Here is an 11,821-nt window from a genome sequence, read left to right as displayed (position 1 = left end):
CATCCAACCCCCCCCAGCTCCTTGTCCCCTGACCACCCCCTCCAGAGACCCCCCCTCCCACTAACTGCCCCCCCAGGACCCTCCTTGCTCCCTGTCCCCTGACTGCCCTGACCCCTGAGAGACCCCGGGACTCCTGTGCCCCATCCAATCCCCCGTGCTCCCTGACTGCCCCCTCCAGAGACCCCCCCGCCCCTAACCACCACCACCACCCCCGGGATCCCACCTCTTATCCAACCCCCCTGGCCCCAGACCCCTTACCATGAGATGAGGCTCCTAGCCTCCCCGTGGAGCTAAACACTGCCCCATGGGAGCGCGCAGCCCCGGCCCCCAGAGCGCTGCATGCGGCGGCATGGCTCCAAAGGAGGGGAGAAGGCGGGGGAGGGGCCGGCGGCTTGCTGCGCTCGGCCGAGTGCTCAGGCCCGGGAGCGTGGACCTCGCGGCTTGCCGTGCCGGGGAGTGAAGCCATTTGGCCACCCCTGCATTAGGGTGTGCCTGGGCACACCCAGCACACCCCGTGCGCACGCCTATGCATAGAATATCAGGGTTGGAAGGGACCTCAGGAGGTCATCTAATCCAACCCCCTGCTCAAAGCAGGACCAATCCCCAGACAGATTTTTGCCCCAGATTCCTAAATGGCCCCCTCAAGGATTGAACTCACAACCCTGGGTTTAGTAGGCCAATGCTCAAACCACTGAGATAGAGTAGTGCACCTTGAAGGTGTAAAGAACAAGCCTCCCACAGGAACGTGGCCTGTCTGGGCTCACTATAGGGAGTCACAGAAAGAGGCAGGGATTGCTGGTGCCCAAGGCCCAGTTTCAGACTTGTGGAGGCTGTGGGCCTGCCCCTGTGGGACTATGGGGACCCTTGGGGTCTGGCATGCTAAAGGGATCACTCCCAAAGGACGGCTACAGGCTGGCACATAGATCAGAGCTTGTGAATCTGACAGTTTTGTATCTTTCTTCCTAGATTCCTATAGAAAAGGGCTATCTGATTTATTGAAAACTGAAGGTAGGTTTATAGGACCAGATCCTGGAAGGTACTGAGTGCCCATAATTCCACTAAAGTCTCTGGGAGCTGAGGTGGGTCAACATTCCTTAGGGTTTGTTACAAAGACATGGAACCTTTGTAAGGCTGGAGTGTGCTTTTCCTTTATATGAACAGCAGTGTCCACAAAGGATGAACCATTTAATAGTTCAAATTAAACAAAACAACCAGAGTTAACACAATGGTGTTTAATTTGTATTAATGACTATGACCGAAAGACCTGTATTCACACCATACACACTACTGTCATAATCTCTGTACAAAATATGCCTTGTGAGGTATCATTTGAAAACTAATAATTCACTGATCAATAATATGATGGTGAAATGCAGGTAGCAAAATTATATGTAAAGTTCTAATTCCCCCATATGATGTTGTTAGCATGTATTCAAACTCACGTAGCCCTGACTAGGCAGAAGTTGTTAAACAGTCTGTCCTAAACAAAGGCACGTGTGTTTACCGCAGTTTACATATAAGTAGTAAACAGAGTCCTTGAGACAGCAAGAGAGGGTAAATCAGTTTTGCAAAGATAAAGGACAAGCTCATGCCTCTAGCCGGGTGTCATCAAAGTTGACTGTAAATCACCAGTCAAGTGGCCATTCTTTGGCAACGAAGGGGGGCAGGAACAGATTGATCTGCATTTTAACAAATAAGATGGAACCTCTTTCACCACGAGCCTCCATGTCTCAGTCTTCATAGCGGGAAGGAACTTTATCTAGGGGTAACCCTCAAGAAAATGCATTTCAAAGGGGGACTGGACTATAAAAGTGAGGGGCAAAAACACCCCAGGTAGTCTCTCTCTCCCTCTTTTTTTTTTTCTCTCCCCCCGCCCCCTCCGAAGAAGACAAAGGGACCAGCCTGTTGACTTTGGAAGGGATCGTGACATGAAAATTTGCTGGGAACATGTGGCAAGGATTTTACCTTGAACCAAGAGTAGCCTAAGTTTTAGCTACTAGAAAATGTTCTATCTTTATTTCTCTTGTAACCATTTTTTACTTTAATACTTTGTACTTGTACTCACTTAAAATCTCTCTCTTTGTAGTTAAATGAATTTGTTTTGTTTTTGTTCAAAACTAATCCAGTGTTGTGTTCAAACTGAACTGTTTGGGTAACTCCAGTTAAAGGAGCAAACTGCTGGATATTGTCCCCTTACAGGGGCAATGGACCTCTGAACTGCCCAGGAGAGGATTAGACTGTGCAGAACACAGATTTTTGGGACAATTTGGGACTGGGAGTGTGTTGGGATCACCCTGCAAGTAGTAACCAAGGCTGGTGGAAGCCAGAGTGTGACTGGAGTGTTGCTGACAGGCTGCTGGGGTCAGAGCTGTTGATCCAGAACTGCAGCTATACACAGACCCTCAGGCTGTTACCTACATGCTGTTAGGCTGTTTGTGAGTGGACTAGCTTGGGAGCTACACCAGCAAAGCATGTGAGACACCCAAGGTTGCAGGGCAGGTGGTGAGACAACCCCTCACTGGTCTGGATTGCACCCCACAATGACTCCTTCCCAGAGAATAGCAAGGATGCTTCTTGCACAGGATTTCATGGTGCTCTCCGGTATACTGCATGACAGAATGGGACCATCCTGCATTAGCTGATTTAGCCATTTCTATGACGTTAACAATCTTTAAGCTAATTGGTCATGTTCATTACTTACTGATCTCCTGAATTTCCAAACAGATTCATCAAACTTCTTGATCTTCTCCATGAGTTTGGCTTTAAGGTGGGACCCAATTTCATTAAGTTTATTCTGTGAAAATATGAAATATCAGGATTTTATGATTTAGGAACCACTTGTGCTGGGCCAAAATCATTAAGAGTCTAGTCAAACTCCAGCAGAGGCCCCTGGTGGTTGAACTTCCAGTGGGGAAACAAGCTGCACATTGCTCCAAAAGGGTGCAGCCTGGGCTAGAAAGGGGAACAGGAGAAATTTGCAGACTCCACAGCTCTCTGAAGACTCTCCTCCTTGCAGCACTCCTAGGGAGCCCTGGTGGGAGTTCAGAGTCTCGGGAACTGAACTAAGATTCAGTAAACCTGGGTTCTATTCCTGCTGGATGACATTGGGAAATTGCTTCCCTCTCCCCTTTGGTCTGTCTCTTCTATTTATACAATCAGCTCTTTGGGGGCAGGGTCTGTCTCTTACTATGTTTGTACCTAGCACAAAGAGCCCCCATCTGAGATCAGGGCCCCTAAGTGCTATTGTGATACATATAATCTCCACCCCCTCCTCCAATGGATAGCACACAGGAGGCTGCAGCAGAAACCGTACCCGCCCTCCACGGGCGTGAATCTTGCAATGCAAGAGGCCTTGCCATTGCAGTAGGCATGTTTTCCATATCCCTGCTGAGTTTGGCCCACTATCTTCTTACAGTAACATTGTCACATATGTTCTATATTCTCCCTGTGGTCTGAACACAGAGCTCCCATTGATCTCAGTAGGATTTTTATGCTGGGACAGTGTCCTTACTGTCTAGCTCTAGGTGGGTTGATCTTTTCAACTCCACTTTTTGCAAAACCCACCCAAATGCTGACTCATCCCAGATATAAAAATGGCAGCAAAATATACATTGTTATCAGGGGAGAATCCCAAACACCTCTAATGTGCCATGTTATTGGATACAATCCACAAATGAAACCCATCTGGAGGATGTTCCACTAATTTGATGAGGTTAAGACAGAGGTGGGCAAACTATGGCCCGCGGGCCACATCCGGCCCGCGGGACCATCCTCCCCAGCCCCAGAGATCCTGGCTCAGGAGGCTAGCCCTGTCCCCTCCCCCGCTGCTCCCCTTCCCCCGCAGCCTCAGCTTGCTCGCTCAGCCACTGGCGCAATGCTCTGGGCGGCGGGGCTGTGAGCTCCTGGGGCAGTGCAGCTGCAGAACCTGGCCTGACCTGGTCTCTGTGCTGTGCGGTGGCGGCGGCGGCGCAGTCTGGCTCCAGCCACTGGTGCTCCAGGCAGGGTGGTAAGGGGGCACAGAGCAGGGAGAGTTGGATAAAGGGCAGGGGAGTTCGGGGTGGTGGTCAGGGGGCGGGGGTGTGGATAGGGGTTGGGGCGGGGCAGGGGGGAACAGGGGGTTGAATGGGGTCAGGGGGCAGGGGTGTGGATAGGGGTCGGGGCGGGAACAGGGGGTTGAATGGGGGCAGGGGTCCCGGGGGGGCAGTCAGGAAGGAGGGGGGGTTGGATGGGGCGGCAGGGGGAAGTCAGGGGCAGGGGTTCCAGAGACAGTCAGGGGACAGGGAGAAGGGATGGTTGGATGCGTTATGGGTCCCAGGGGGGTCGTTAGGAATGAAAGGAGGGGTTGGATGGGGGAGCAGAGATCCAGGGGCAGTCAGGGGACAGGGAGCGGAGGTGTGTGGATGGGGCAGTGGTCCCGGGGAGGCCGTCAGGGAACAGGGGGGGTTGGATGGGGCAGGAGTCCCCGGGGTGGGGCAGATAGGAGGTGGGGGCTGGGCCACGACCCCCTCCCCTAACTGGCCCTCCATACAATTTATGAAACCCGATGTGGCCCTCAGGCCAAAAAGTTTGCCCACCCCTGGGTTAAGAAAATATTCTGTAGCTCAAAATGCAGCACTACTATCAACTGCTGCTAAAGGCATCTCACCTCAACTTTAACTACTGGATCTCCACACCCATGAGCCACCAAACTCAAGCTCTGGTTAACAGCAGTTAGGGTCAATTGTCCCATTCTTTCTTGCCTTATGCCATTAACGCTGAGATAAGTATTAATGGTAGCCATCTGTTGTCCATCAGTACATGCAGTGAGCTCTATTCCTTCCTCCAAGTCCCCTGGGAGAGTAAAAGGAGATATACATTTGCACAGACAACATTGACAGGCATTGGTGTTTTAAAGCCAGCTTTATAATTAATTGAATAGAGCAGTATTTATGCAATAGCTATAGGGGTTATGTCCTTGCAGAGAGAAGCAAGGACTAACTAGGAGAAACGTCAAATCAGCTTCATTATTAGGGTTTCTCCTGTTGTGTAACTTGTATATATTTTATACTAAAAGCGTGTAGGCTTTTTGAAGCATTGGCTTAATATAATAAGGTGACATTCTTCTCTCAGATCTCCATAATGACTCTTGTGCTCTCCCTTTGACTTCCGCAGTCTTTCGCTGCTGGAGACTTTAATTCAAATCCTGCGTAGGTCACAAATGAAAATGTGTTGGGCAGTCTAATCACTCATTAACCCTCCCCAAAAATGACTTTATGCCGTAGTTCCAACCACTGAGCCATTTCCGTGCAAGAGAATCCCAAGAAGGGAGAACTGAGGTGTTGCATGGCTTTTGCAGGCATTTCTCACAGCCTCTACATGCACAGGTTCTGAGTCAAGCCATTGCTATCAACCCTTCATTTGCACATTAAACCCCATATAGGCAAGGGGAGGATCAGTCACTCAAGACAGCTTTTCAAGTACATCACCACCTATTCAAATCCAGACTTGGTTGGGAGTTATTCACAAGTGACTACCACCCAGCCTATATGAAATGAGTTGTTGGGCTCAGTATACAGGGTCCATATAGTGAAAAACTATCCTCATAATTGGCACCTTTGTTGATAGGCTCAACTCCTCAGATTGAATGGCAATGAAAACTGAACTGAGCTGGCACTCTTTCCTCTCCTGTGTGTGCAATGCAACTGGCTGTCAATCGCAGCTTATTTTTATCAATTGCAGCCCTTATATACTTACCCTTTACATATCCCATGTAATACTGATGACACTCCTTTCCTTTAGAAGCAGTTACTTTTACTTTCTCTTTTTGATCAATATTTCCCTCCATCAGGACTTGGCTTTGAACAGCTGAGGAAGTAGCAGTTCCTGTCAGGCCTAGCCAAATATCCTCAGATGCTTTTAGCTGCATTCATAAGAAGAAGAAAAAATACATTGATGCAGAGCCAAGGCAAATAATAAATGAAGCAACATTCAGTGATGATGTCGGAATGCCAATGGATTCTACATAAGACTAGATGGCAATGGAGATATTTTTCAATGCCTGTGCTTTACACACAAGAGATCCTGTGTTGAAAAGCTCAAGCAATAGGATTATTGACTTGAGACAGAACAATTTGATAGCAAAGTGGGTCAATCAATTACAGCATTGCACACTGTGCCAGGCATGTGGATAATCTTTTAATGGTAGCAATGAAAGAAACACTGATAATCAGTTACTTGCTATGCTGCCAGCTTGTGCCACTCATTCACAGTGCATGTGCTGGAGTATAAAGCCCATATGCATGAGTTGAGTTTCCCACTTTTAATATCTCTTCTTTTGATATAGTTCTTTTAGAAGAATGTCCAAATCATTAAAATATTTGAAGTGGTAGCTAATGTTGCATAAAATAATTATGGTTAGCTATCAGTGTTCCTCCCTAAACATGCTCAACAAACGTCAGGTGCTTTTCCCTTCCCCATGAGCTCCTCCATCTTACTTGCTATCTACAAGTTAAAAGTGAGAAAGAAAGGTGTTTGCCTGACTTATGATCATAGTATCAGGCAGTTCTCCATCTCTCTTGCAGAGACCAGTGTTGTTTTCTGGCAATGGACCCTTTGTTTGAGTCTAACATTTTGTTTCCCCATTAATAAAATATGCTTGTTTTGGCTAAGATCCTGTTTTATGCTTCACCAACTAGGGCAGTCACTTAAACTGCAGGTGCTGAATACAATAGCAGGCTGTGGAGACCATTTAAAAAGTATAACATACACTCCAGTAGAGGTACACTTACTGCATTTGTCACCAAAATCTGCAGCTGTCAAGTCTTGGTACTTTCTTTTCTCTTGTGGTCACACTGCAACTGCAGTGCACACCAACACGGTAAAGGGGGTTGCTACCAAAATCAGGAAGCAAAATCCTTTTTGATTTTAAGCCTGCATTTTCCCCCATTTTACTGTCTTGTTAGTCATTTACTGCACTCGCACAGATTGGAAGCTAGATGGCAGTATGCCTTCAACAGAGAAAAAGTGACACTGGGAGTGCTATAAAGCCCTTATTTTAAAAGACTTCACAGATGTCCGTGCCCAGCATTAAACTCACTTCAAATTCCATCAAATATTTCTTCACTTTAGATGTGCTGTTATTCTTTAAGGCTACTGTGAGCACCCCATCCTCTCTGCCATCACCAGTATGGTGGAGTCTGCCTTCTGACTGCAGGATGATATCTCCTCTGTTGAGCTGATGCCTTCCAGAGAGAATAATTACCTAAATATGGAAAATGTCACTATTTAGGCTTAGTTTTACAATGGAAATTAAGAAGAGTAAGAGAATCTGCAAGAGTTGCCACAGATCTTGGCATTCTCTCAGTCACTCAGCAAAATGATGAACCACACTTGTCATTTCAGAAACCAATGCCTCTTAAAACTTACAGCTCCCTCTTACTCTATTGTGCCTCTAAATCTTTGTGATTTAACTACTGTACATTCAACAATCACTTATGCCTACAAGACTAGATGAATGGCTGAACTAAAATTGCACATCTAATAAAACAAGTGAATTTCCTTCTGGTCTTGTACTGAACTACTGTAGCTGTCATTCTTGTAGATACTTTTTTATATATAAGCAGAAGATTTTTAAAGCAGGAGGATACATCAGATTTTAAAGTGACATGTTAAAGATAGGCCCAAACTTCAGAAATAAACAACCCCCAAACTTTGAAAAAGTTTTACTGGGACCAAGATGAGAACCCTATTTTTAACTGGGCCCAAACCAGGGGTGAAAGTGAGCCGGTATGGGCCGGTACTCTGTACCGGTAAGAACCCGCACCGGCCCATACCCAGCCCACGTTAAAGCGCTGCCACGGCAGCGCTTTGAAGTCCCTGCCCCTTTTGTCTCCCCTGTTGGCGGCTCTGCCGGTAGGGTCCGTACCAGCAGAGCCACCGACAGGGGAGGCAAAAGGGGCAGGGACATTAAAGCGCTTTAAGGATGGTCCTTTGCCGCGGCAGCACTTTAACGTTTCTGCTTTAACGTTAAAGCGCTGCCACGGCAAAGGACCCTGCAGTACTTTAATGTCCCTGCCCCTTTTGCCCCCCACCCCTGCAGCCTCCGACGGGTGGTGGGGGCAAAGGGAGCAGTTGCCCTGGGGCTGATTTAAAATTACTTGGGGTTCCGGACGCTGCTGCTGCGCTAGCCCTTTAAATCAACACGGGAGTCCTGGGGCCAGGGGGCCTGGAAGGCCTGGTTGGGGGATGCTGGCTCCCCAGCCCCGCCCCTTCTGCCTGAGGCCCCGCCCCTTCTGGCTGAGGCCCCGCCCCTTCCAGGGGCCAGAGGGCCGCCCCGGCCCATACCGGTAAGTGTCCTGACTTACTTTCACCCCTGGCCCAAACCTGCTGTGCTTCCAACAAGGGAAGCAGCTGGGAAGATACCAAATTTATTTTACAAATACAGACCTTAAGTATGCTGGTGAATATTGTGACGCTTTTAATATCTACAGGGAGCTCTGGATTCTAAGCATGAAAATAGGACAGAACACAGAAAGATGACCAGTTTGTGTGTGTAAACTAAAAACGAACATCAAGCATGGGACCAAAGCTTGACCTCCAAATTCTACCACTAGCATCAGAGCCAGCAAAGGCTGGGAATGCTCTCAAGGCAATATAGCTAGGGATGAAGGAGAGCCTGATATATTGCTCTCTGGTGACCTCTCTGACCAAGTACTGGAACTGCATAGACGAGCTTGGGAAAGGCGAGGGCCTTTGAGTGAGGGCATGGGAATGGAGTGACTGGCATTCTTAAGGGGGACTAGAGAATCTCTCCAAATGGGGCATACATAAAGTAACGAGAGTTTGGTGGTAACAACTCTTTTTCCCTATCCCAAAATGCCATTCAATTTTTATTTATATTTTGCTAAATTCTAGAAACAAATATCTGGTGGTAATTTTTGTGGAACGCTGAGGCTCCATGAAAATCAGTCATTTAACTGGCAAATACTTGTGAATTGCAGTAGCAGCAATATACTAATATCTGACTTACATTTGGAAGGTCACACAGTGCAAGACTCATGTAATTATCCAGCCAAGTTGAGAAGTCTGTTTCTATTTTACCCAGCATATGTTGCTTGCTGCACGAGGTCAGAAAAACATTTTCCAAAGTGGCTTCTAACTGAATTTTATCTGGATACAATGGTCTGTTTCTCTGTATTAAACCAAGAAAATACTCTGTTAATGTAGCAATTGAATGAAAAATTATAGTTATCCAAAACAACAATTTTCTCCCACACATCAGGTTGCCAACTTCACTCCCCATCCCATGCTCGTGGTTTGCTTCTGAACCAAAAGAAGGTCCAATATACATATATAGCCAGCTAACTGATGGTGTCAGTTCCACGTCTCACCCAACTTCTGTTACCCAAAGAGCCAAAGCTTCAACATAATCCAAAAATACAGTTCTTTCACTAGGAAGCATGTTGGTTTTTCAGCATAACTACTGGGCCCCAATGTATAGCATCACTACAGTTTCATTGTATACTCAAGGCAAAAGTGATGCCTATATTTTATTTTAATTGATTTATTCTTAGCTAGTCTACAAATCTCTCTATTTTTCCATGTGAAAATAAAGGAAATCCATAAATAGTGATAATTTACAAAATAATAAGAAAGGAACCTCCTTCAGCTCCATGGAAAATGCTTATAGACTGTGCTTCAAAATCCATTCTAGAGTTTTCACTGAGTTCTAAGGTGATTCATGTGAAATTCAAAAACTAAGGATAAACCCCGTCAACACAGAAATTGCTTCTGCAAAGTATACGATGAGTAAACAGATATAATAGCCTTTTGATACCTCATATGTCAAATTCTGTGAGATTTTTTTTCCATCCCAGTCCAGATCTAGATATTCAGTAAACAAGACTGTTGCTTGTTTTATAGACCCACATGCCTGAAGACTTCCTACAGTTAATACTTTCTGAAGCTGGAAGAGAGAAAAATGGAATATACATGTTAGTGCCTTTGCCTGTCTTATATTTTTTTTCTGGAAAATTAGTTTGCAGTTATACAAAATGCATTTTATAAACTCTTAGAGAATTGCTATCATGGCACGTGCACCGGTGCAGAGAGCTATCACAAGTGGAGCCTATGCACCATTTAAGTTCTGCTTTGTTCCTGTTGCGAAACTTAAGTGGTGTGTAGTCCTTGCCATGGTCATCAGCACAAGAGTGTGTTTCATCCCGAATGCACAAATTATTTTTAGGCTTGAAACGGAATTTGTCTGCACAACTGTGAGAACACTTTAGATGGGAAAGGAATACAGTAAAGATTCCCCAGAGGTTTTATTTTATTTATTCCCTAAAGGTCTGCTAAGAAAAAGTCTCCTTCAAATACAATCAAAACTCAAGTTTTCATGACAACAGATGGGAAGCACTTTCAATGATCATAGCTGTTAAAGCTCAGAAAGTAAAATATGCCTACTCATATTGAACTCCAAATTCATACCTGACCCGAAGAAACTGCCACACAAGCATCCCAGAGGGTGATGTTGAACTTAGATTTATCTTCCAAAGTAATTTTGAAGTCAGCAGGCTGCCCACCATTCCAAGTGAGCTGTATCTAAAACCAGAAGAGATGGATTTCTACATTGATTCTGGGCTGCAGGACTAGAACTAATGGAACAGCCTGATAGAATCCTCCCAAAGATAATGTCCAGTGGAAACAACCATATTTGTTGCAATGACTACTATGGAAGGCCAGTATTTTCTATTCACAAAATGTTGAGGCATTTCTAAGTCTGTCCATGTTCCATGCCCTAGGCCTAGTCTACACTACGGGGTTAGGTCGAATTTAGCCACGTTAGGTAGATTTAAAAATGAATGCGTCCACACAACCAACCCCGTTCCGTCTACCTAAAGGGCTCTTAAAATTGACTTCTGTACTCCGCCCCGGTGAGGGGAGTAGTGCTAAAATTGACTTTGCTGGGTCGAATTTGGGGTAGTGCGGACACAAATAGACGGTATTGGCCTCCGGGAGCTATCCCAGAGTGCTCCATTGTGACTGCTCTGGACAGCACTTTGAACTCCAATGCAATTGCCAGGTACAGGAAAAGCCCCGGGAACTTTTGAATTTCATTTCCTGTTTGGTCAGTGTGGCGAACTCAGCAGCACAGGTGACCATGCAGTCCCCCCAGAATCGTAGAGCGTAGAATGTTTCTATGCTCCCCCTATCATCTGTCCCTGAAGTTATCGCAGATTAGAAGGCGAAAAAAACGCACTCGCAATGACATGATTTCCGAGCTTATGCAGTCCTCCCACACTGATCGGGCACAGCTTAATGCATGGAGACATAAAATGTAAAAACTTAAATATCTTAGAAACAGTAGCCAATCAGTTGTTTTAATTGTCATATTTGAATTCAGCACATCAAAATACATAATAAATAGCACATTTTATCTCTGAAGCAGACGACTTCTCAAAAATTGTAGACCAGTGTTTTCAAAGCCTCTCTGATGCGCAGCGTGCCTTGCTGTGCTCTTCTAATCGCCCTGGTGTCTGGCTGCTCAAAATCAGATGCCAGGCGAATTGCCTCAACCTCCCACCCCGCCATAAACATCTCCCCCTTACTCTCACAGATATTATGGAGCACACAGCAAGCAGCAATAACAATGGGAATCTTGGTTGCGCTGAGGTCTGACCAACAGCACCAGCGAGCTTTTAAACGTCCAAAGGCACATTCTACCACCATTCTGCACTTGCTCAGCCTATAGTTGAACTGCTCCTTACTACTGTCCAGACTTCATGAACGGATCCCCCGAGCTCGTCGCTGGGGAGCAGGAGAGCAGAGTTGCAGCGGAAGCGGT

At 46.2% G+C, this 11,821-nt stretch overlaps 1 protein-coding gene across 1 annotated transcript in view; it reads right to left on the bottom strand.

The window, feature by feature from the left end:
- Positions 1 to 11,821, bottom strand: part of LOC112120836 — a 179,728-nt gene that overhangs the window by 7,254 nt on the left and 160,653 nt on the right. The window contains exons 58-64 of the mRNA XM_029911283.1: positions 10,465 to 10,578; positions 9,815 to 9,943; positions 9,008 to 9,169; positions 7,076 to 7,240; positions 5,734 to 5,899; positions 4,646 to 4,830; positions 2,702 to 2,794 (exon numbers count right to left, since the gene is read on the bottom strand). Coding sequence (XP_029767143.1) covers positions 2,702 to 2,794; positions 4,646 to 4,830; positions 5,734 to 5,899; positions 7,076 to 7,240; positions 9,008 to 9,169; positions 9,815 to 9,943; positions 10,465 to 10,578 — 1,014 coding nt within the window. The remainder of the gene's footprint in view (positions 1 to 2,701; positions 2,795 to 4,645; positions 4,831 to 5,733; positions 5,900 to 7,075; positions 7,241 to 9,007; positions 9,170 to 9,814; positions 9,944 to 10,464; positions 10,579 to 11,821) is intronic.

This window comes from Terrapene carolina, unplaced genomic scaffold (genome assembly GCF_002925995.2).
Source record: "Terrapene carolina triunguis isolate 2854851 unplaced genomic scaffold, T_m_triunguis-2.0 Scaffold93, whole genome shotgun sequence".
Classification (NCBI taxonomy): Eukaryota; Metazoa; Chordata; order Testudines; family Emydidae; genus Terrapene; species Terrapene triunguis.
The sequence above is the reverse complement of the archived record's forward strand: the minus strand, read 5'-3'. Positions and strand labels throughout refer to the sequence as shown.